General features: G+C 38.0%; 1 protein-coding gene across 2 annotated transcripts in view; it reads right to left on the bottom strand.

The window, feature by feature from the left end:
* AKAP13 (A-kinase anchoring protein 13) overlaps positions 1-26,779 on the bottom strand; it is a 247,677-nt gene that overhangs the window by 46,917 nt on the left and 173,981 nt on the right. For both annotated transcript variants that reach the window (XM_021715342.1, XM_008063737.2), the window contains 3 exons: positions 14,090-14,132; positions 12,063-12,195; positions 3,644-3,818 (listed from right to left, as the gene is read on the bottom strand). In XM_021715342.1, coding sequence (XP_021571017.1) covers positions 3,644-3,818; positions 12,063-12,195; positions 14,090-14,132 — 351 coding nt within the window. The remainder of the gene's footprint in view (positions 1-3,643; positions 3,819-12,062; positions 12,196-14,089; positions 14,133-26,779) is intronic.

The raw sequence follows: 26,779 nt of genomic DNA, 5'->3' as shown, positions 1-26,779 counted from the left end.
TGTATTTGCTACAGCTCAATGGGGGTCCCTAAGGGATACATCATTCCTAAACTGGAATTTGACTAAACCTCTTATGAATATGTCTTAGCTTGAAGTGCCACACACATAAACGGTGTAAATTTGGCCCCCAGATTCATGTACGGTACAGAATTCTCACCTAGGGTCCTGGGCAGACTATACATTTCCTTGCTGCTCTGACACCGAGTAGATAGAATTTTTCTAGATCCTTCATCATGGATGTTACAAAAGCTCTTGGTTTTATATGGGGGAGTCTCAGTTCCAGCTCCCACTACATACCCTGAGGCCACATATCCTGCCCCCAATTGAGAGAGATGCTCTTTACTGCTCTGATTCTGAGTTCCCTCGGGGCTTTTCCTTTTGGTAGGGTCATCTATATTATTTATTTTTATAGCACTTTTATATTTTATAGAGGAAAGCAGGTATCCAGCCTGCCTTACTAATGAAGCTCCTTGAATATTCATACTGCCAATCAAGAAATATGGCCTTTTCTTGTTTTTCTGAGATCAGTGCTCCCTGAAAGAAGAGGCACTCTGTAAGGGAAAAACAATCCTTGGAAAACAGGAGGAAAATTTTACAGTTCTCATTTAATCGACTTAATATAAAAGAGAAATGGAGTTAATATATAGATGACTATCCTGGTGTATCACTCCACCTTTATGTAAGGCAGCCTCACTTTATACATAATACTAGATGTTTCCGGAGACAGGTAGGGATGATGCTCCTCACTGGGAGGTGGGCTAGGGATGCGTCACGGTGGCAGTCTTCCAAACCTGTTTACATTCAGTATGCTGTAATGAATGAAGAGTGTAGGTACCCAGTGAAGTGAGCTTGTAGCCTATTACCTGGCTCCAAATGAAATGAAATGAAAATGAGAGTCACACAAGTTCCTTCAAAGAAGTCATGAGTCAAAGAATACTAATCATACTAATAACTCACCAGAAAACTGCAAAATGGCAAATCTGAGACTTATGTTTAGAATGAGTTCTTTGTAAGTATAGTGTAGTAGGACTTATATGTAATTTATATCTCAATATACTGCCTGTGTGAGTACGCCAGAAACGTTTTAATGACAGGTGAACATGCTTGGTGACTACAGCTTTAGGCAACCGGGTTTTTCCAGTACTGAGAATTTAAGAAGCTGTGTCGTCCAGTGGCTGAAAAACTAAACTGTAGACATTCAAATGGTATCCTAGAAAAAAATCTCATTATAACCTGGGTTTAAAAATAAAAACATTGGCAGGATACTGGGTAGTGAGTTTCTTTTGTCCCCAGAGGCTACATGAAACTTATTACTATTTGGTAGTAGCTCTCAATTTTCTGGAAAATCACATATGATGGATGACATTAATGTATTGACCTCTGCTCACAGGGATGCATAATAATATTTTTTTTAAAAATAGGACAAAACAAATAGGGTTGCACTATTTGGGGGTTATAATATATCCATAAAAATTATTTTATATGTATGTGTATGATACAGCCGGTCATTTTTAAAAGTCACAATTGGTGTAGTATAAATAAGACAGGCTGTGGGCTATATACTAGGTGTAACACCACTCCTATTCAAGAAAGCACATGAGCACATTATAGAAGCAACTTTGAATCTGCCCAATTAACTTTGAAAAATTTCAAATTACTGCCAGGTGCGGTGGCACAAGCCTGTAATCCCAGCTACTTGGGAGGCTGATTTGAAAAGACTGCCTGAGCCCAGGAGTTTGAGACCAACCTGGGTAACATAACAAGACTCTGTCTGAAAAACAAACAAAAAAAACCCCCAAAACAAACAAAAGCCCTCCTCCACACATTTCATATTTTAGTAAGTTAATTATTTTTAGTAACAAATTACTTGGAATACGCAATACAAATGAGTGGAAAGAAGACATCATTATCTGAGACTTGTTTCTTGGAGTCTGAATTAGTTACTATTTTGTATGAATTGGTTATAGGTTAATATGATGCTAACCACCTCTGCCTTCTGAGTAACTGGGCTTAGCCTGGAGCAAATGGATCGCAAGACTTTTCATCTCTGACCACAAGCAGCCTCCTTGATTCACCTTGGTGTGCTCTACAAATATTATTACTTTCTATGTGGGCAGTGACAAAATTATGACATGCATTCCCTTAAAGAAGAGATGTGTAAATTATGGTCTTGGGGTCAAATCTGGCTCTACAGACTATCTTTGTATAGCCCATAAGCTATGGATAGTTTTACATTTAAAATAGTTTACAAAATAAAAAAGAATAGCTAGGCATGGTAGCTCATGCCTGTAATCCCAGCACTTTGGAAGATGGCGGTAAGAGGATTGCCTGAGTCCAGGAGTTCGAGACCAGCCTGGGCAACATGGCAAGATCTCATCGCTACAATAAATCAAAAAAATCAGCTAGGCATGATAGTGTGTACTTGTGGTCTAAGCTACTTGGATAGCTAAGGTGGAAGGATTGCCTGAACCCAGCAGGTAGAGGTTGTGGTGGCCATGAGAGTGCCACTGCACTCCAGCCTGGGTGACAGAGTGAGACTCAGACTCAAAAAAAAAAAAGATTAATACCACAACACATAAAAATAATATTTTACGTAATTCAACTTTCAGTGTCCAAAAATGAAATTTTATTGGGAACTTAGTCATGCTCATTGGCTTATTTATTGTCTATGGTTGTTTTTATACTGCAAATTCAGAGTCCAGTAGTTGTGACAGAGACCATATAGCCCACAGAGCCTAGATATTTGTTATTTGGCCCTGTTCAGAAAACGTTAACCAACTCCTGGCTGAGAGTCTCTTATCAAAGCCAGGAACCACACTCAGCAGACTTGGTTTTAAAGTGGCTTGAAAGCAGGCCAATAACAGGTCAGCATGGACACCTCTGTGCTCAGAGTTGCTTTTCCTTGGTAGTCACCATGGCTTGATGCTGGTAAGTGGCTGAAGCATATACCAAAGTACTAGAATAAAATATGAGCTTATATGATCTGACAAGGGGCTGCTGAGTAGCTTTAAGGTTTGAAGTTATGGTAATTTTGATGCTGACACAGACTTCTGAAATAGTGGGTGGTTTAGAGACCATAGAACAGGGTGCATATGTTGTTTGGCTTGCAATGGTGCTACAATCAAACAAACCTTACTGTAAGCTGAAAATATTATAAACTGAAAATACATTTAATATACCTAACCTGCTGAACATCACAGTTTACCCAAGCCTACCTTAAACATGTTCGGGATACTTACATTAGCCTATAGTTGGGCAAAATCATCTAACAAAGTCTATTTGATAACAAAATTTTGACTGTTTTATGTAATTTATGGAGGATGGTACCGAAAGAGAAAAACAGAGTGGTTGTATGGGTACTGAAGGTATGGTTTCTACTATCACTTTCAAACCACTGTAAAGTTGCAAAATTGTAAGCTGAACCACCTTAAGTTAGTGTATTTGAAATTGGGGCTGTTTGAAAAAAATATAGGTTGTATGTTATACATGTAGAATTTATTTCTTCAATCATGTCTGAAGAAAAATATAAAAAGGGTTACTTCTCCACATAAATGAGGAACAGATAAGGGGTGGGATGAAACTAGAAATGAGCTTTCCTGAGCTGAGAGTTCCATTTTAGGAAAGGAAGAAGCAAATCTCTTACTTGCACAAGTGTAGGCATCTTTGTTGGTGAAAGGCTTCATGCACTGGCTACAGCTGATGGGACCCACAACAGGAATGGAGCTGAAAGTGTGCCCATTGAGAGTCTTCTTGTCTTTCTCCTTCTCTTTACAATCTTTCTCCTTCTCCTTAATTTTATCTTTTTCTTTTTCCTTTTCCTGCCAAAGAAAAGCATCAACAGTAATTGGACACTGGAAGACCTTCCCCTTACTTGGGTACCCAGGTGGCATGTGGTCAATAGTGACAGGTAAGTGTTTTGGACAAAAGGGAGGAACAATATTCTGGCCAATTAAAAAAAAAATTAAGTTGTTAGCACGCCAACTACCTAAGAAAAATCATATGAAAACTGGGCAGGCTGAACAGTTCTGGTAGTGGCTTATTCAGTGGTTATATATACTGACAGACACAATGCCCAAGGACCAACACTGGAAAGAGGCTTCTGACAGGAGTCTCCTCAGTAAGTCACAGCATAGTTCACACAAGAAGAAAGCAGTGAGCTTAGGGACAACTTTAGGCAGGGAGCAGAAAGGAGGGCAGCAATTCTGGGATTGGCTTGAGGGACAGGAAAGGTGACTGTGTAGCACAAAGAATTACTAAGGCTCCTCTCTGACTTTCTCACACCAATTCCATATCCTTAAGTGAGAAGGCATCTGATCTGTGAAGTTTTTCCCTTCCTCTAGCCAGAATATGAAATATCCCCCATATATACATTTCTGTTTTTACTAATTAGAATTTCAAGGTTTATGGATATTAACTTTGGCTTCATTTTCAAATTGGGAGGAGAAGGTTGATAGGAGGAGAAGACTGGGACACTCCACAGTGGTTAAGAATATGGACAAAGGTGTCAGACCTGGTTTTAAATTCAGGCTCTACTACTACTCTGTAATGATGTGACCTTGGGTAAGTTATTTATGTGAGTCTCAGCTTTCTCATTTGCAAAATGGGAATGATAACAAAAGTACCCATCTCATGTTTTTAAAAAAGAATCAAGTGAGACAATACATTTCTAAAGTATTCTGCACAGATCCTGGCACACAGTAAGTACACAGTAACACTTAGCAACAGCTATTATAACAATTATTCATTGCTTACTGAAAATGAGTTTCACTGCTTATTACTCTTCTAACTGAACATAGAAATAAACTGCTTACAGTAAGGGAAAAGAAATTTTGGTTTGAGAAGGGAGGATAAAAGAAACTGAGAAGTGGTAAAAGGACACTGGAGTGGAGGAAGGAGGATGGGTGGCATGCAATGATGAGAAGAGAAGCCCTGTTCATAATTATTCTCAAAGCCACCCTTGTCGTCCCCTCAAGGTAGTTACCAAAGGGGTCACTTCCTTTAAGAAAATGGGGTCTTGGAGAAAGGAAGTTCCATAGCTGCTTGCTACTCTGCCCTGAGAAACTTTTCTCTGGCTCTTTGACAAGAAAAGCAGGCAGGGTGTCCCTAGGTTTGAAAGACTAGGCTTACAAGATCAGCTCTCTGACCTCCTTTGCGAAGATCTCGTCTTTCCTGTGGTCTTCCCTCACCTGTCAGAGGGAATAGGAAACTGACATTCATCTAATGCTTACTGTATGCCCAGGCACTGCCCTCAATGCTTTTTACAAGTGGGCCAGTTACAAAGCTCAGGGACACCAGCAAGGAGAAATCAGATCAGGTGACCACGGAGGGCACTGGGCTGGGAGTCAGGGAGTGCCAGATTACCCTGGCTATGCTGCCGTAAGAACAATAGAAGAATGTCAAAAATGCTTTAGAGACAGACCGAAAGCAGAGGACTTTTATATGACATCAAGCCTCAATGTAAAAGGGGCTGTTATCAAAGCTTACACAATCATGAAGAGGAATGGAAAGAAATTTAAACCTTGAACACTTGAAGAACTACTGATGAGTGCTACATCCTTAATAAAACATCTAAAGCAGTCAGGGACATTCCAGGTGGACACTATCCTTAGGAAGCCAAGACTGTAGAGGTATAGCCATGGTCCCTACAGTAGGTCTTTAGAAGCACTGTTTGGCAGAGCACTTGGCTGGCTAATCAATATCAGTGGAATAATTTCCTTTCAAGCTAACTGGATTACGAAGTAAATTCACAAAGGTTCAATTCCATATGCTACTGCTATGATCTTAAAAAAAAAAAATTCCTGGAAAATGGGTGCCCCCAAATTAATGATCATCTCAACTATGGAATGCTTTGGATTTTGAATCAATGTCTTCTACATACATTATTACTTCACCTGACTCAATAACACTGAAGTGGGCAGGGTGAGCATCATGCTTCCCATTTTACAACGGAGAAGATAAAGATAATAAACAGCTAAAATCCTGAACAGTTACTATGTGCCAACCACTGTAATAAGTAATTTACATGTATTTTCTCACAACAACCGAGTGAATTAAGAACTAGTTATTATTTCCATTTTACATCTGAAGAGATTGAAGCTAAGAGATGTTTAATAATGCATTTAAGGCCACACACCAATAATTAACAAGCTGAAACTAAGACCCAGATTTGGCTGACTGTAAGGCTCAGCAGTCATTTACTACGCTAGGTTGCCAGGAATGGAGAAGGCTGTTGACTTGCAAAAGGTCACACAGCAAATGATCTGCACTGTCAAAATTAGAACCAGGTCTTCTGACTTTCTGTTCAGAACCCATTCACTATACTGAAATGGTAAATATCTGCTAAATCTATGAGTCATATGAAGTACTCTGTTTATAAAATACATATAATTAAAATCTAAGAACCAAATTACTATTTCGAACTATAAAAAATAACAAGTGAGGGAGGGAGAAAAACAAACTACCTCACTTTACAAAACAGGAAACTGTTCTGAGTGAAAATTAGTAACTGCTAAAGTATGGAAAACTAATAAAAATGAACAGCAAAATTTGAGTTTTTCAAATAAATTCTTTCAATTAAATTTTTCTAAAGGTTTCTCCATGCATAGGATGTTAAACTGAAAAACATCTGGTTTTCTGATGAAGAAAGCTAAAGCATACTTCAATAGTTAAAAAAAAAAATCTTTGTGGCAACTAGCATATTCTCTCAGGCTTTGCAATGCTCTTCAAATCTGAATAAATAAAAAATTTCCTCATCCTTTGCAACAATCAAAATTAGTTCTTTCCAGGATAGAAACAAAACAAAACATTGTCTCGTCCAGTATTTATTAGAATTTAGTGCTCTTAAGAAGTCAGGCTCTTACCTCCCCATGTTTTGGTCCTACGAATCTCACTGTTATGAAAGGTACTTCATGAAACCGTCCCCATTTGATCGACATGATTCAACCCCCATGCCAGGAAACGTGCTCTCACTGAAAGAGGGGCTCATGCCGGCAAGGCAGAGCCCAGCGGCTTTGAGCTGCCATTAGCCAAACTATAAGAGGAAGCCAGAGACTGGTTGAGAAAGGGAGGGTGGGAGGGCTGAGGCTGCTGGTTTCCTCAAGACAGTCTTAACTATTTGAATGCTGCTGGTAAGGCCAACAAGCCTAGTTACAAAAGATACCGGAAATGAAACAAAATTCATTCCCCAAAATACAGTGTGTGCGGATAGTGTTTAAGTTGCAATATGGGAGATGTGGCAAGGTTTGAGACCAAGTTTTTAACACCAGAAGTTAAGGAACACATCTTATCTATTTAAAAACAGACCTCTCATTTTATAAAAAGCAGTGAGTTTCATAAGAAACGTTTTAGTGAAGTTGCCTGTGGTAAAGTGGTAAGTAGTTGTTTTCTGAAGCTTAACTTTTCCATGTTTAACAACAGCCAAAATGCTTTAACTGTGTGCTAGGGAAACAAAAACTAACACTATTTAAAAGGAAAAGATGCAGGTAACAACTACAGTAGGACACTATGAAAGAAAATGATTTTTCTACTTCTCTAGACCTATCCTTTTAGACAAGTAATTATAATTCTTAAAAAAACTGGAGAACACTTTGGACAATTGTGAAAATGATGTGATTAAACAACTGTCATGTTACGCTGCAGATCTTTAATCAAAGAAGGAATGAGATAATTATATTTAACACTGACTTAACTCTGCAAACACTACTTGACTCTAGTAGGCATCTCTGAAAGGCTGATGATGGGTAGTGCTTTTTTATATAGACCACAGGACCTAGGAGCTAGAACTTAATGTCTTGTTATGTTATAAAGTCATGTAGTGTATTTGCAGCTGTGCATGAATTTAATCCTTGCACCCCAAAATACCTAATTCAACTCATATTAAGGATTTGTCTAAAAACATTTCTAGCCATTTGTAGTAGAAAGTTTAGTAGAAAAAAGAAAATCAGTATGATACAATTGCTTAAAGAAGGTCACTCGACTCCCTTTATGAACTCAAACATTGTGTTTAAATCCTCTACAACAAGCAAACTTACTTATCAGGAAACAGTACTATCGCTCAAAGATAATAAGACGAAAACAGAAATTGCCAGTCTTCTTCCTGTTATACTTCCTGTGGAGCATACCCCTTCCACAGAAACATTCAATTTATTTTCCTAATAACTTAAGCTAGCTATTGATAATTGTCAAGATGATATGTGAAGAATCAGTGACTAAATTTCTTAAATTTACCTTTATAAAGCCTAGTGCTACAGGCAAAATATGTTATCCTCCTAGGAATGTGAAGTTTGCTACCTAGTGGCTGACTTTTGGCCCTTTTGAACATTATTTAAGAGCTGTTCATTATCACAACTTAACAACTGGATGTAATATATCCAGGTTAATAACTACAAGCTGTTTTTATGTAAATACATATATCATGCATTAGGAAAGCAGAAATTTCCAAAACATCTTCAGATACTTTACTAAGAATTATAGGTGATATTTTAATATTCTATTCGGTAATGCTTAAGTTTTTCCTTTAAAAGAAGTAGACATGGTTACATTGTATAGTAGAGATTAATAAAACAAGTAGATTAGGAGGTCTCTCATAGCACCTATTTAAAAAATAATTTAGAAGAGTAAAAATTTATCATTTTCACAGAAAAATCAGTGCTAACATCAATAGTAGCACTTTCAATTATGTGACATTATGGAGATGTTAACATTATTCAGTAATCAAGAAAAAGATTAGAGTTAGCAGTATCATGCAAAGAAAATTTAATATTCATTTATTTTTGTATTATTGTTTAGAAGATAAAATACTTCTATACGGTAAAGCTCTACTGTGGAGGCATGGCAAATCAGGACAGGGTATTTAATGTAACTTAACATTAAACATATTACTTCACTATTTCCCTTATTTCCTATGATCTTTTGCTACAATGACAAAAGCCAAGCTATTCTATAGGAAGTTCTATGACAACTTCATTTAAAAGTTAGCCAATAACAACAAACTATGAAAGGTGACTTATAAATAAATACACTTGACCATAGGGGCACTCTAAACATCTGACAATGGGTAATAGACTGCAATCCAGGGTTACAGATTTATAATTTTTTGTGTTTCTACTGCTAAAGACAGCACAGTTCCCAGAGATGAAATCTTGAAGTCAACTCTGAAAGAGGAACTGATCTCAACTGCAAGAGTGTTGTCATTCTGACAAGGAGATGATCAGAGGCAAAAGGTCAACTGATACTTCAACAGTTTCTACCAGTGATGATGGATTTCACTCTAACACAAATTACCTTCTTTTCTTCTGTCCTATCTCATCGCCCTCCTAGCAAATTTGAGTCCTTTGGGATTAAAAAAGTTAAAAAAAAGAAAAATATATATACTGCTTAGCAACAGATTTTGTTTAAGACTAAGCATGAATTGACAAGCACTACTTGTTGGAAGTCAGACCACAAGAGATGTTATGTGACTTCTCTGTGCTCAGTTTGAAAAATAAGGAGGCTATGGTAAGACTTTTTTAAAGGTCACATTCCAGTTTCTAAATTTAGACTTAGCACATTGTTTTTTTTTTTTCTCAACATCTGTTTACATTACCTCATCAATGAGATCAGTGGTTTATTCATTATTGTCCTAAAACTCCTTGTCATTAGGGAGAAGGATAGAAAAAGGAATCTCTACTTATTGTTGGTCTTCCAAATAAGTTTGTTTAAAGACAACATTCCGTAGTTTAAAGACAAAATAAAAATTAACAAAAACATTTTGAAATCATCCAAACTAGATCATAAAAAATTTTAAAGTCAAAACTATGAGCTTTAGTTCTGTTAGGTGCTTCTTAGCACCTAGCAGAATGTTAAGACTGTATGAACTGCTAAATAATACTTGGCTGATCTGTACTGATCTATCCAAGGGGATCTTTCTTGTATTGATGCCAACTGGTATCCAAGCTAGCAGTCGTAAGCAAATTAAATAAGGTTCTATTTTAAGCCTTGTTATCAGTATGTAAATATGGAGAACATTGGTAAAGCATTCTACCCCCTTTGATCTTCTTTTTCTTTTGAATTACAAAACAAGGCTAAGTATGAAGTTAATATTTAAACATGTGATTATGCTAGAAATGGTTGGCTAGACTTTTTGCATCTTTCCCTGATTGCCAACTTATCTTTTTACTGTTCTGCACGTGGACAGGAGAAATAAAGAGAAAATACAACTCCGGTGGCAGTTCTGGGGGAAAATTCCTCAGAATGATGACCACACCTAGTATTTGCTAAAAGAAAGATATCATACTTGCAAAACTTGATAAAATACATAGGTTGTATTTCTTTCTTTTTTTTTTTTTTTTTTTTGAGTTGGAGTCTCACTCGGTCGCCCAGACTGGAGTGCAGTGGCCGCTCCTGGCCACCGTAGCCTCGACCTGCTGGGCTCCGGCAATCCTTCCACCTCAGGCTTCCGAGTAGCCGGAATTACAGGCACGCGCTACCACGTCCAGCTGATTTTTTAATTTATTTTAGAGATGAGGTCTCGCTGCCCAGGCGGGTCTCAAACCCGTGGGCTCAGGCAATCCATTCACCTCAGCCTCCCAAAGACGCGGGATTACAGGCTGAGCCACCGAGCCCGGCTTACATAGGCTGTATTTCTATCAGTCCACTTAACTGAGGGCTTGAGAAGATTGGTGTAATTTATTTTGTAGGGAAGAAAGGGTGCACTTTTATAGGAATATTCTTGATAATATCCAGTGTTTATTCCCTTACTTCTAAGTATGCATATGTGTGTATATGCTTGTAAATGTATATACTATTCACAGTGAATCCTTGTGAGACCTCTTTTACTTATTTCAAATTTTTATTTACTTGCTCCTTTATTTTGTTTGAGGGTATGTGGGTAGGTGAGTAGTTATGGGGGAAAGGAGAACACAAATCTTTTCTCCACAGATCTGAAATGGACTCAGTTTTGGTTTAGCACTGAGACTCAGTATAAGAAAGTTAACTTCTGTCAGGTGCAGTGGCTCATGCTTGCAATCCCAGCACTATAGGAGGCAGAGGCTAGAGGACTGCCTGAGCCCAGGAGTTTGAGACCAGCCTGGGCAACTTGGTGAAACCTCATCTCCACAATAAATCAAAAAGTAAGCTGGGCATGGTGGCATGTGCCCGTAGTTCCAGATACATGGAAGGCTGAGGCAGAAGGATCACCTGAGCCCAGAGGGTTGAGGTTGCGGTAGCCACGAGTGTGTCAATGCACTATAGCCTGGGCAATAGAGTAAGACACACACACACACACACACACGTAAACAATAAAAAAGTTAACTTCTATGTGTTTTAAAATATATTAAAAAAATTAGAAATCAATAAACCAAAACATTAAGAGTAGTTATCTCTATGTGGGGTTATTACGAAAGATTTTTATTTTCTTACTTTTGTATTTTGAAGATTATTGTAATAGTCATGTAAAAAATAACTAGATAAAAAAGTTTAGCTTAAATATGTTAATTTAATCTCTTAAAGCACCAAAGAGAATATATTCTAAATGTGCCTAACTAGAAATAAATCTAAGAATTCATACTAAAATAGTCTTAAAAATTTTTGTAATTTTCTGTGGGATAATCTTCCTTTCCTCTAAACCCAAACATAAATATTTTCAATCCTCTGATCTTGGCAACAAAATCTTTCCACTGCATTTTAAACCTGATATAAGGATTGTGGCTGAGAGTGTGGGTTTTGAAACCAAAGAAATCTATGTGGGTTTGAATTTCTTCTTCACATTAGGGGCATTCCCTAAGATAAAGTACCTCACTCCAAAAAAAGGAAGATAATATCTACTTTACAGGGTTGTTAAAAGGATTAAAAATGACAATATATGTGAAGCTCTCAATATACAGCAAAAACTCCGTAAGTGGCAATACTTCCTGTTGCTATTTTTCTTATTATTTTTCTTTAAATATTAGGTTATTTCAGAGAGTTTATTTCCCTGAATTTATTTCCATTTATGTCTCCATCATTCAATGAATCTTGGTGTGTATGAAGGCTGTGACCGGATGTTGCTGATGACTGACACAAGGAATGCCCATGACAATACTTACTTTGCTCTTCTTACTGCTGGACATTTTATTCTTGATGTAGCTGAACGTACGACTGACTTTTGTTCCACTCTTCCCTTCAAAATCTTTCTTGGAGGGGCTTTGTGGCAGGAAGTTATAATTCTCTTCTGTTATACTAAATAAAGATGAGAAGATTGAATTTTTAAAAGGACTATGAAAGTTAAATTGGAAGTAGCATAAGAGATGAATAGGGCCTGCTGAATGGTTTTTATACAGTAATATCTAGAACAGAGTAGGCCACAATGCCCATCTTCTACTGTCAAAACCCAGCTAAGTTTTCTTGTATCGGTCACTATGTTTTAATTACAAATTTTCAGGGATTTGAGGCAAAAAAGAACTAGTCAATTATTATTATTTTATCTGGAATTTCATTTTGTCTTTTTTTTTTTGAGATAGGTGGAAGTACATTGGTACGATCATGGGCACTGCAGCCTTGACATCCTAGGCTCAAGTGATTCTCTTGACTCAGTCTCCCTTGTTACTGGGACTACAGGTACATGCGCCACTATAACCAGCTAATTTGTTATGCTGCCCAGAGTGGTCTCCAACTTCTGGCCTCAAGCAACTCTCCCACTTTGGCCTACCAAGGTGTTGGGACTACAGGCATGAGCCACCATACTCAGCCTAAATTTCTTAATCTAAAATAACATTTGGTCTACAAACTTCTTTGCAACAAATAGGTGCTTAAAAGGAAATTTATATATGTAACAGAATAACAGAAGACTTGTTACTAAGGTTTACAAACCAAGGAATCTTATGACTGAATGCATATTCAAGTTCCTTAATGGTAGAGATCATACCTCTTTTCTAGCCTTTTGGCACACTGGACAATCAAGACTGTAGACTGCTCCATGCAGCCATGCACAACTTTAGAAAGGAATCTACTAGACAGCAGGTAGAGTTGAGACAGAGTGTGGAAAGATCCATTTTAGGAATTTTACTCAGCTTCAGATTTACCCATCCACCCGTTCAGGAAGCGTACATAAAATCTCAGTCCATCCAAGATGGACATGTTTTGAACTTATGAAACTCGCAATGGTTACTTTTTTTAAAAGAATGGTGGGTACCTGAATATATAATCATCATTATATAGAAAAAGATTCCTTTGCTTAGGTGTTCTGGAATAGTAATTTTAGAACATTCCCAGGGTACAGCACTGTTTGCCTCCAGGGCCTCTAGTGAGAGGCCAGGCAGCAGGCAGGAGAAGCGCATAAGGGGTCCTCTTCCACAGTTAAAGCCTATTTATAAGTAAGTGCTGTTTACAAAACAAAGCAGTTTGTTTTGAAATAAAAGGGAAATGGTATGAAAACCACCATTCTAGAAAAATATAAAAAAAGATACAAAAGCCATAAGAGAAGCACTCACTGGGTGGATTCTGAATCACTAAGTCACAACTGGTGCCTCTCTGAAAAGAAGGTCAACTTAAAAAAAACTGCAGGGCAACAATCCGAACCCCAATCATGCTACATTAGAATATTTAATCTCATAAGCATGAAAAAAGCAATATAAGAATAAACAATGAATCTGAAAAGAAATGTCTTGCCTGCTGTCAAGTAAAGAACCAATTTTCTTGGACAGAGTTGTGCACCATATACATATGCGCAGAAGAAAACAATTATAAAGCTTAAAATAGCTAAGAAGGTAATAGCACTGCATGAACTTATATATACAAACTATGAAACCAAATGTTAGACTTAAGAATTAAGAATCCCCATAAACAAAGCATGCATAAGTTCATAAAGTCAAATATAAGCATATCCTGACATCAGTAAATACAAACAATAATTTTTATAAGGACAGTGTAAAGAATAAAAGTGGAAAACTACTGATCACATTAATTTGAAAAGACACAGCCTTTATTACAAAACCACTTCTAATTATTATTCCAAATTTATCATTCAAAAAAGTCAGAACTCAATTAACTTAGTTTACTTAATTAAATGCCATAAGATATTTTAAATTTCCTTCATTTCATTTTGGGGAAACGAGTAACAAAAAATGCATAGTACCTTTCAGTCAGATTAGCACTGGTGTTGTGGAAGGGCCGTGAATCTAGAAAACAAAAAAGGTGAAGGAAAAGTTAGAACAAAAGGATTTTACCTTGATGACAGATAAAATATTTAAAAATGTACAATGACACACCTAAAGCACAAACAGCATTTAAAAGTCAGTGCATGGTGCCTCCTCCTTTTAAAGGCTTTTGGAAAAAGGGAAAATTAAACCTGAAATGCTCAAATTAGAACTGGAAATAGGCAGCAATGGGGAGTGGATTTCCCATGAAGAAAATAAATTTAATTCAAGATTCAAGTAACTGAAAAAACCCAAATCATTTTTTTGGTTTTTTGTTTTTTTTTTTAGTTGGAGTCCCACTCTGTCACCCAGGCTGGATGGAGAACAGTGGCATGCTCACAGTCACTGCAGCCTCAACCTGCTGGGCTCATGTGATCTTTCTGTCTCAGTCTTCCAAGTAGCTGGAAATACAGGCATGTGCAACCACGCCCGGCTAATTTGCCAAATCATTCCTCTGATGCTAAACTATACATGAAGAATATTTAATTCCTGTTCTTATCAATGTTCAGTTTCCACAGGTCATCTTTCTGAGATGACATCACAAGAAAAATATAAAATAGGAAATTTAAAGTCATATTTTGTTACTGGTAATCTTGCTTTCATATATTTTTATACTAAAAATCTAGCAAATCTCTGTTTTCTGAGAATTCTTGGAAATAGATTAATGAACAGGAAAGAGAGGAGAGCAGGTTTACTGAATTGTGGCCCTGTCACTAATTTGGGATGAGATCTTTGGATTTCTTCATTTCCTCATCTGTGAAATGAGGGAGATAAAACAGATGGCAAGATTCTTTCTACATTGATAGTGACAAAACGAAAGAGGAAGATGCATTCTTCTTCTTTCCACAACTATTGGACCATGAACTGAAGCAGGTCATTACAATTCTATGTCTGTGTCAGACAGCAGAGCAATAAATAGAAGAAACAGAAGAAGTATTGTCATTATTTTTATCTATACCTGTTAATAAAGTTTGAGCTACTACGGACTTAGCAAGGCCTCAATCACACAGTGATAAATGGTTCTTAGTGTTTAAGAGATCAAGTGTAAAGATACTTTCCATGTATATCCAGGGAGACAAACGTTGTTCAGTATAACCATTGTTATGATGTGGACAAAACACAGCCTTTCTCCTAGAGATTGGTTTCAAGAATTTCTGAGAGTGCTGTCAGTAAAACTTTAATCTGATCGAGATTTGAAGATATTCCAGAGTCAGATTACCTGCATCTAAAACTCTTCAACTTCCAAACTGTTCTAGATTCTGACCATAAATCCAAGACTGTAGTTATTACTTACAGTAATGTAAATTGCTAAGAGGTAGGAATAAAACATAAAAAACTTTAACACAAATTCTAAGTCTTTAAAAAGATTGCCTTCTGATTTTTTTTTCCTTTTCCCTATTTAGGATTCTTTTTTTTTATTTTTGATACACAGTAACCACAGCCAGGTGAGAAAGAAAGACCAACAGAGTTAAAAATAAGGGTATCTGCGATCTATCCCCCAGTTCTGCATGAACTAGGAGTAAAACTTAATTTTAACCTCATGATGCCTTAGTTTACTTTAAAAAAAAAATCAAGATGCTGGGTACCTCTAATCCCAGCACTTTGGGAGGCCAAGGCAAGAGGATTGCTTGACCCCAGGAATTTGAGACCAGTCTGGGCAACATGGTAAGATCCAGACTCTACAAAAAATAAAAAAAATTAGCCGAGTGGGGTGGCTACAGGCACACTTGTAGTACCAACTACTCCAGAGGATGAGGAAGAGGATCCCTTCAGCCCAGGAGTTCAAGGCTGTGGTGAGCCATGATCATGTCACTGTACTCCAGTCTGGGCAACAAAGTGAGACAACCCCAACTAAAACAAAAAACAAACAAAAAAACCTCCGAAAACAAACAAAAAATATATATATCTCAAGAGAGTGGTTTAAACCAATGACTTTAAGGCTCTTTCCTCCCAAGGAGCCTTCAATGATATAAGCAGCATTACATTTTCTAGGCTGTCTGGATTCTGTTGTACATTTAAGCAATTACCTAGTAAGTTACCACTTAGTAATATGAAAAGAATAATAAAATTCAAAATGCAGAAAAATACCAACCAACAAAAAGCCTGGCCAAGAATAAGCTCCTAGTAGATTTCCGTGGAATAAATTAAAAACTGAAGAGGTTGGGTATAGTGGCTCATGCCTATAATCCCAGCCCTTGGGGAGGCTAAGGCAGGAGGGTAACTTGAGCCTAGGAGTTTGAGACCAGCCTGGGCAACACAGCAAGACCTCATCTCTACCAAAAATAAAATAAAATAAAATAGCTGGATGTGGGGGCACACACCTATAGTCCCAGTTTCTGGTGAGGCTGAGGCAGAAGGATCACTTGAGTCCAGGAAGTCAAGGTTGCAATGAAGCTGTTAGTGTGCTACTGCACTCCAGCCTGGGTGACAGAGTGAGATCCCAACTCAAAAAAAAAAAAAATTGAACAAATAAGTGATTCAGTATCAGAAGAACTTATGATTCCTATAAGATTTCCAACTTTTTCACTGCTAAATAATTTTTTACTTCAGTTACTATAGCTTTTTAAATGTGGTTCTAAACACAGTGATTGATCCACCAATGCCTCTGAAACTCCTAAAGTGTCATCAAGTTTTCAAAGCATCTAATGAAACAACCAATATTACTTCCATGACAAAATTACAGCAAAAAAAAAGAAATTTGTCATTAAAGATAGACCACGAAGTATTACTGCGTATAAATAATATATTCCAATAAGGTTTTGTATTTTTGCTTTTTTTGGTATTTTTTTTATAAGAACAAAACAACTTTCAGACATTATACTACAGCCAGGAACTTCAGATTGAAACTACTTGATGGACAAGGTCATTACTTTTCAGAGTGCGTTGCATGGAACACTAGTTTCACGAAATACTATATATTGTTCTGTACACATTGTGGTTTCCTAGTTAAACTTGGGAAACAAAGTATATTGAACACTGCCTTGGAACACACATTAGCATTTTAAACCTGCTTAGCCCAGAGTTTCCTAGATTTATTTGGCCATGAACCAATCCCTTTTACTTCTCTCCTCCTTCCCCACCCAAATCATTTTCACAAGCATTTTTGAGTTTAAGAAACACACTTTGAGAAATGCTGGATATTCAACTCAAATATTTCTTCAAGCTTCTGTATTTTTAGGATTCCATCATGTTGGATTAACTGATGGACCAGTGCTGATATGGGATTATAATCAGTGGTTAAAAAAAATCCTACTGGGACTTTGTCATGCTGACCTGGCTACTTCTCAGTGTATTACAAATGCTTTGAGATGAAACAGCTTTGTGAATTTCCAAACACAAAGATGAAGTAAATTTTCACAACTTTTCTCCTATTGCAACTAGTATAATGTGATTATTTCATTGGATGTCTATTTGTCAAATATCTCTTAATAGTGAAAAATATAATGAACAATAGGAACTCCATTTAAAACCAAATTAACCAAACTCTGTTTGTGCTCCTGTGCATAAGGCATCTTCCTTTAACAACGTAAAATCACCAGCCTGAGCAACTCAATATTGCTGAAACTTAGCACGAACAAGTGGCAGGGAATGAAGGTGTTCAATCATATGGATATTCTGATTGTCTCAGACTTGCAATATTAATTATATGAAAGCAATTCATTATTTAACTTTCTATTAGAAATGTTATCTTCCATTAAAAACAGCAATCTTGCATAGTTGAATACAGAGATTTTCACGAAAGGGAGATTCATTTCCTTTCCAAGTTTACTAAAACTGATAGCACATAAAGTTTCTAAACTAGGAATTATTAATTAAGAATGCATTCATCTGAAACCTACAGCTTATCCAAAGGACTGAAAAATAAGCTAAAATAAAAGTTCCAAAAGCAAGAAAGTCAGAAAGAGATAAATATATAACTTCCACCCTCTAATCTATAGGGTCTAATCTTAAAGAAAAGGTATTTTTTAAAGAAACGGTCTGAAAAGGAGAAAAAAGAAAGCATATTAGGTTTTAAATACTACAAAATGGACATCTAGATATCTGTCCCAGGAGACAGAAAAATGAAACAAGAAAAATAAGATTTACATTGTCAAATGAAAAGTTTTGTAAAATTAGTACATAGTATTTCAAAGAGTACAAAGTGGGAAAGGAACACATCCCTTATGCCTTTGGGGCTATCTGTGTTCTGGAAAGTATCTTGTGCCCTGGAATCAGGAGGCCACTGTATCAATCAGTGTTAGTAGTGCACAGAAGACACAAACTGTTCTATCCTAATTAATTCTCAAAGCTAAGCATCAGGACAAACGACTTAGAAAAGACGGCATGCAAGAGGACAAAAGACCCCAAACAATTTCTTAGTATTAAGCCTACAGCATTTTCTACGCTAGTCAGACCTTGGATAACAGTCACTGGATAACAAAGTTGCTTACTTACTATGCAACTCCTCATCACTGGAATAAGAAGAGCCAAGAGAAAAGAGAGTTTTAGACTTAAGGAGGAGTGGAGAGATGCTGATGGAGAAGGAGATCCGCCTAGTGGGCTGCATCTGCTGCTGAGCTGAGAAGTAGGTTAACAGAAGACGTTAGAGCATGCACAGGTATGCCAGGTCCAAGTAAAAGTCACCTCCAACCCATGGGGAAACAGAGTAATGCCACTGGCTTACATAGTTCCAGGAAAGGCTGTCTAGGTGAACAATGTAATTTACTTGCATTTTCATCTTCACTTCTGAATATGCAGAATTGTAATGTAGTTTTTAAAAAAATGCATCCAACAGATATGTACTTGTTAGACTTTGAAAACAAGAAGTCACAATGCATACCTGGAGTTTTCTTCCTTAGCAGACTGAAAACATCCAGTGGTCATGTCCCTCAGGATTCTGATTTAGCTTTCTCCTCCCTCATCCAAAATCTCATCCACTCCTACCTCATAACACGCAATCTGCACACAATATGCTGGTGACTCATCTTTTTCATCTTCAAGCCAGATCTCACCTTTGAGCTCGAGACTCATTCCTCTCCCTCTCACCTGCGGGTGGATATTCCACAGGCAGTTGAAATTCCCCCGTGCATAAGTTAGCTTTTCCTGCAGACCTGTTCCTCCTCCTGTGTTCCTTCCTTGGTGAGGGGTACCTAACATCTAACTCATTATTCAAAATGGAAACCTGGGCACTGTTCCTGAGTCCTTGTATCACACCTTGTTTAGGCTTCTTGGCTTTGTCTTCTAAGAACAGTCTCGACTTCTCCCCTTTTGCCACCACTCTATGTCCTGGTTCAGGACCCTACTTCCTGCTATTTGGACCCTGCAAAAGGCTTCTACTAATCCACCAGCCTCTCCTCCCAACACATTTTTCAGTGAGGTTGGCCTGCGTGTTTTAATCAATTAATTAATTGATATGATCAACTTCAATGATTCCACTGCCTTCAGGCAAAAAGCCCAAATTCCTCAGTCTTGCTTTCTACCTCGTAACTAACCCAGCAAATTCCTAGTTTCCTTGTGGTTGATATTACTTCTCCTCAGTAAACCTCTGACCCTAAGTCTGACAGTCTATAACATCAAATATTACTTTAAGTTGCTGCATTTACTATTTTCTTTTCTTTTCGAGTCAGAATCTCACTCTGTCACCCAGGTTGGAGTGCTGCGACACGCTCACAGCCACTGCAGCCTCGACCTGCTTGGTTCAGGTGATTCTTCTGTATCAGCCTTCCAAGTAGCTGGAACCACAGGCGTGCACCACTACACTAAGTTAATTTTTAGATTTATGGCAGAGATGAAGGTCTTGCCGTGTTGCTCAGGCTGGTCTTGAACCCCTGAACTCAGGTAATCCTCTTGCCTGTCTCCCAAACTGCTTGGATTACAGGCGTGATCCACCACACCCGGCCATTAACTGTTTTCTATTAGATTCACTTGTTCTCTTGTCTAAAGGTTGTAAACATGGTGAGGAAAGGAACAATTTCTGTAGGTTCATCCCTCTCCCACCACTGTCTAACCTGGTGCACAACAAGGAGTAGGCACTCAAATATCTCCTGGATAAACAAACAAATTAATAAATGACTCTCCCTTAATCAGGCATTCTGGAAACTAAATGTCCTATATGAAGTGAAGGAAAATGCCCTGTACCTACCCAATATGAAAGACACTCCATACCCCAGAGAGAAATGCCATGTAGTCACTATGAGTAACAAATCAAATAAATGTTGGTACAAATACAAATACACTGTTTTTTTGGGGGCAGTGACAGTATTGTGCAAAAGTAAGATACCACTGTAATGCGTGTTCTTTTGGGTTGGGATCTCACTGTTGCCCAGGCTGGAGTGCAGTGGCATGATCATGGCTCACCACAGCCTTGAACTCATTAGCTCAGGCGATCCTTCTACGCTAGCCTCCTGAGTAGCTGGGACTACAGGTGTGCACCACCAAGCTCAGCTATTTTTTGAATATTTTTGTAGAATGAGATCTTGCTGTGTTGCTCAGACTGGTCTTGAACTCCAGGCTCAAGTGATCCTCCCACCTTGGCTTCCCAAATTGCTGGTATTACAGGTGGAGCCACGGTGCCTGGCCTGTAATGTGTGTTCTAACATATTTCCAAATGTGAAGCAAATTTAGGAAATGAGCATGAACTGCCTTATTACCCAGAATCTAAAAACATTCCCTTCTTGTATCACAAAATCATGGATCCTAATGAAAAACCTTACTTGATGAATATCTAAAGAGTATCCCTGACATATACAGAAATCTCCAACATATATGGAAAGAAGTTCTGGTAACATAGAGATTCAGTTTTATAATGTACTTGAATTAAAGGTTACCTGTATGTACTTAATGAACAGGAATATTTTCCAGGTTTACAACTTAATAAAAACATCAATAGAGAGTCAATTTTCCTGAGTAAACTTTTGTTTTCTTTCTGACATGGTGATCAATGCTACCCTTTCCAAATAGAACTATGTTAAGAATATATGTGGAGGAGGGGGCAAAAAAACCAGAAGTATCTCTTGGAGGGCAGATCCCTTGTAGTATACTCAGAATTTGTTCCTCCAGATCAGTCAGTCAGATTTTTTTTTTTTTTTTTTTTGAGTTGGAGTATCACTCTGTCGCCCAGACTGGAGTGCAGTGGCCGCTCCCGGCCACCGCAGCCTCGACCTGCTGGGCTCCGGTGATCCTTCCTTCCGTCTCAGGCTTCCGAGTAGCTGGAACTACAGACGCGCACTGCCATGCCTGGCTGATTTTTTGATTTATTGTAGAGATGAGGTCTCGCTGCCCAGGCGGGTCTCGAACTCGCGGGCTCAGGCAATCCACTCACCTCAGCCTCCCAAAGGCGCGGGATTATAGGCTGAGCCACTGAGCCCGGCTTTTTTTTTTTTGAGTTGGAGTCTCACTCTGTTGCTCAGACTGGAGTGTAGTAGCCGCTCCCTCAACCTGCTGGGCTCCGGCGATCCTTCCGCCTCAGCCTTCCAAGTAGCTGGAACTACAGGCGTGTGCTACTACGCCCGGCTAATTTTTTGATTTATTGTAGAGATGAGGTCTCGCCAAGTTGCCCAGGCAGGTCTCGAACCCATGGGCTCAGGCAATCCACTCACCTTGGCCTCCCAAAGTGCTGGGATTACAGGCTGAGCCACCGAGCCCGGTCCAGTCAGATTTTTTATCTGGACGTTTTGACAGTGTTGTGTAACAATTTGTGGAAGAAACAGCCCGAACTGTGGCAAACAAGTGACTGGTTCTTCCACCACGACAAGGTACTTGCCCATACCGTGCTAAGTGTTCAGCAGTTTTTGACCAAAAATAGCATGACTCTCATGCCCCACCTTCCCTATTCACCCACTCTCTCCCTGAGTGAATTTTTTTTTGTTTCCCTGGATGAAAAAAGTCCTCAAAGGGAAATGTTTTGCCAGTGTGGAAGAGGTGAAACAAAAAATAGCTGAAGCACTCAAAGGCATAAAATTGGAGAGTTTAAAAACTGTTTTGAGTAGTGGAACAAGCATCTCGATAGCTGTACTGCATCAAACGGAAAGTACTTTAAAGGTGTCTAAAGTTTAAAACTTGTGAGAATAAATACATCGTTTTTTATAAATAAATTCTGGGTTTTTTTGGTCCTCCCTCATACATGTATTTCAGTAAATTCCCATTTCACTGTCCACAGAGAAAGAAAATAAGCACAGAAGCAGAGATAAAATATTCTCATTAACATTGATGCCTAACTTTCCAGAGGCCCACCCTGATCTTCAGTCACACAGATCATTGTTCCCTTTAGATCCAGTTCATATATATGTCATAGGTCAGCTCTTAAGGTGGCCTTAGCTTTCATAGCCTAATGCAAACTATATAATCATAAGCTAGAGCTCCCATCAAAACATGCATAAGACATTTGACAAACTCACATGCCATTAGTGAAGGTATAAGAAGGGCCCCAAAAGTAAGTGCCCGTCTTTGTGATACAGGTTGAGTATCCCTTATCTGAAATGCTTGGGATCAGAAGTGTTTCAGATTTTGGGATATTTGCAGATGTATGATGAAATATCTTGAGGAAGGGACGCAAGACTAAACATGAAATTCATTTATGTTTCACAGACACCTTATATTCATAGCCTGAAGGCAATTTTATACAATATTTTAAATAATTTTGTTAAGTACTTATGTGTGGAAGTTTCCACTTGTGGTATCATGTTGGCTCTCAAAAATGTTTTGAATTTTGGAGCATTTCGGATTTCTGAATTAGGGATGTTCAACCTGTAACAAACCAGGCAAAGTAAAGGGGAAAATGAAATCTCATGAAGAAGCATATGAGGCTAAAACATCTAATGTATATAATTGCCCTTGTAACATTATCACCACTAACATGCTTAGAGTTCCTCCACAGATGCGATCAAGCAGTTTCCCAGTTATGTGAAGCACCTTCTGGGTGGGAGTCATGAAAAGTTAAAAAAACGCAGCCTTAGAAAGGTATCATCTGTAATAACTGGATTATTTTGTATATGTAAAAATGAAATTTATTTTTAATTTCTATCAAGAAACTATCTAAGTTTCCCAGTATGCTGTGAGAAAAAAGTCCCACAAAATCCTCTCTGATGCAAGAAGGAGAAATGCCTTGAACAGATTTCTTGGAGTAGCTTCTCTCAGGGCAGTCCACCCAGGCACTGTGCCTCATGACAGAGCCAGCGCCCATGCTATTCTGATTCTCTATAAAAGAGCCAGGAAGTCGCCTGCATCATGACCCCTCCACCCCATCAAGACAGCAAATCCAAGACAGGAGCTATTGAAGCTTTCATGCCCCCTGTGGTTCCTAAATAAGCCACTGCTTGCCTACTGTCCACCCCAGAAAATGGTACAGAATATTTTAATCACGCTCTTTACTCAGTATTTTCCGCTACCCAATGGATTTTTGAAACAGATCCCGGCTTAGAAATAATGCTGTAAGTTGGTCTGCTTTTCTAATCTAGCAAATGACCCAACGAGACATTCCAGACAACAGCTCAGTGGAAATAAACTTTCAGAAATGCTCAAATGTTACCAGCTGTGAAAATCTATGATAGAAGCAGCTAACAATTTCTTTAGAAGGGAGAAGGCAGAGCACTGGTAAAAGCTGGAAAGCAGTAAGATAAGGATGATTTTAGAAAATACTTTGTTCCTAAACAAGCATGCTTATAAGACACAGCCACTTGCAAGATAGTAAGGGATAACGTTAACACTGATTAAACTCTGGTCAGAGAAAAACGGACCCTGGCACTGGACATTGTGAACTACAGCATGGCATAATAAGAACACATGCTTATTACATGATAGAAAATATGCTAAGGACTTAAAATAAATTCACATTTAAGCCATATCACATTATTAACTCCTTTTTACACTTGATGTAATTGAGACAAAGAGTTCCAGTAACAAGTTCAAAGTCACAGAGCCACTAAGTGTGCTCACAAAAAAAAAAAAACATAAGTTAAATATTTTAAGTTTCTCAAACACAAGTTTTAAAATCACTTTGTAGATTTAATTATGATACTATTTCAGCTAGGAAGACCATGACCAAAGATGACTCATAAAGAGTATTTAAGTGATTTGGAATTAGAGACTCAAGTCTATAGCAAGTTGGGAAATAGTCAATTATCCTGATGCTTAAGGCATACTACACAGACTTTAACACAAGTTTTAGTTGTTTCTTCAGTTAGAATTTTAACATTTCCAAAAAGATTTATTATGCTGCTAGAGCAAAATAGGAATAGAGTTGGGAAACTAATTTAGTTGTACATGGGAAGGGAAAAAGGAGAAATAATGACATTAAAGTTGATTAGTCCTTCATTTTGGTATAAGTCACTTAGGGAAGAATGTGGGGCTAGTTACCACTCCAGCTTGCATGCATGTATACCACAGACCAGAATGAAGGTGTTGTATTCTGACGAAAGTATTAGACTATTGCTTAAAGCCCTACCCTTGACAGCAGTCTACTATTGATATCAGGTCCCCTCGGTGAGCTGAGCAGAACATTTCCCTGCAACGGGGAGAAAAGTGCTACATGCCAGAACCTCTAGAACAGGGTTTTCTGGGAGTTAGCTGCTTCCTTTATAGCAGTGTTTGGATAGCAACTGGAAACACAGTCAAAAAACATCTTGCTTTTTGGAAGAAAAATAATGAAGTGTTTCATCCACAAGGAAAAAGAGTGTGTCACATAAAACAGGAAAAAGATCACTCTACAGGACACATTCTGTGAGTACTGGGTATCTGTTGCCTTAGGAGTAGAATATCCACTATGCCACGATGCTTGCTAGTCGTGGAAGGAGGGGTACATGTCTCAGAGTGCCTTCCTGGCCTTTTCTGACTATTGAGCACTAGCATTCCGGTTCATCAAATCCACTATAAACTATTCAGTTATAATTTCCTTTCTATACCAGCCAAACCTCTAACCCAAAGTCAAATCAAACCAAACCAAAATCAAAACAATCAAAACAGGAAAAGCTACTTCTATCACAGTTCTGTGTGGTTCTATCTGTACCTTTGAGAATAAGTTATCATTAGGCACCTTTTGTCCAATAGGCTAGTTCTGTATTTGAAATGTTAATCATATAAAAGTGAAGGAAAAGATAACAGATTCATCTATTATGTCTTAATTCCACTGTGAAAAAATTCAAAAATTAGGGCTCCAGTAAGCCATGAAGTGAGACAGAACATCACATTGATGCTAGGCATATTTCTACCACCAACTTCTTCTTCTTTTTTTTTTTTTTTTTTGAGTCCGGGTCTCACTCTGTTGCCAGGCTGGAATGCAGTGGCATGATCATGGCTCACTACAGCTCCAATCTCCTGGGCGTAGGCAATCCTACCTCAGCCTCCAGAGTAGCTGGGACTATAGATGTGTACCATCATGCCTGGTTATTTGTAGAGACAGGGTGTCACTATGTTGCCCAGGCTGCTCTCGAACTCCTGGGCTCTAGCAATCCTCCTGCCCTAGCCCCTCAAAGTGCTGGGATTACAGGAATGAGTCACAGGGTCTGGCCATCAACTTTTAAATTGAACATATATCAGGGAAAACTGAAGAAATCTTCAGGAGAAACACCAGGAGAATGTGCTCATTCCCTTTGCTTCAGAGCCTCCTGAATCACTTTCTCTTTGATGAGAATTTGATCTCTATATCAAGATTTCACACATAAAAAAAATCACAATTACTTATTAAAAAAACAGTATTTAAAAACAAACAAAAAAGGGTTTCTCAAAGAACATGTTGCTTTTTTGTGGCAAACAATATTTATCCAATTCAAATATGCTTCTAAGCATCATTTATTAAAAAATGCCTTGTGCTTATGGATGCTAAGACATCTCTATATAACTTTCATAATCAATTGACGGGACTCTGCATACAGTTCCATTGATCCTTTCAGTTGTAACTCTATTAGCACCTGCTTAACTAACTAAAAATATATGTCTTGTTTTCTCCTTCTTGAGCTCGACATTTTTTAAGAGCTCAGGCCAGTTACTCTGCCAGGTTTCGCCACTGTCAAGCTCACAAAAGAGAGAGGTCAACTGAGGAACACTTTCAGACTAGAGGAGACCAAAGAGACAAGACAACTTAATTCAGCGTATGTTCACAGATTGAATCTTGGACTCAGAAATAGGTGAGAAAGTCTGAATAAGGTCTATACATTAGATAACAGAATTTTACCAACATTAATTTGCTGATTTGAATACTTATACTATGGTAACATAAGAGAATATCTTTCTTTTTAGGAAATATACACTAAATAATTTAGAGGTAAGATTGTTGTGTTTATAACTTACTCTCTCAAGTGTTTCAGAAAAAAACTAAGGAGAGTGATAAAGAGAAGGGGAGAGGCTGGCAAAACAAGTATTATGATTACACTTAGGGACTTGAGGTAAAGACTATATGAGGATATTTTCTACTATTTTTGCAATTGCTTTTTTCCCCAGTGGAGGCATTTGTAACTATTTTTCTGGTCTGAAATTATTTGAAAGTAAGAGGTTAAGAAAAAGTCAGATTTATACTGAAGAATGTAACAAAATTAATGTATTAAGGAGATTTTTAGGTAGCAAAAGAAGGAAGATCCCAAAGCTGAACTCTATGCAACCTTCTGTTTAAGAGCTGAGCCATTCATTCAGAAGTAGTGAGCAAATTTTGGAAGGTACTG

This window comes from Carlito syrichta, unplaced genomic scaffold (genome assembly GCF_000164805.1).
Source record: "Carlito syrichta isolate Samal-C Ts95f unplaced genomic scaffold, Tarsius_syrichta-2.0.1 Scaffold307019, whole genome shotgun sequence".
NCBI lineage: Eukaryota > Metazoa > Chordata > Mammalia > Primates > Tarsiidae > Carlito > Carlito syrichta.
The sequence above is the reverse complement of the archived record's forward strand: the minus strand, read 5'-3'. Positions and strand labels throughout refer to the sequence as shown.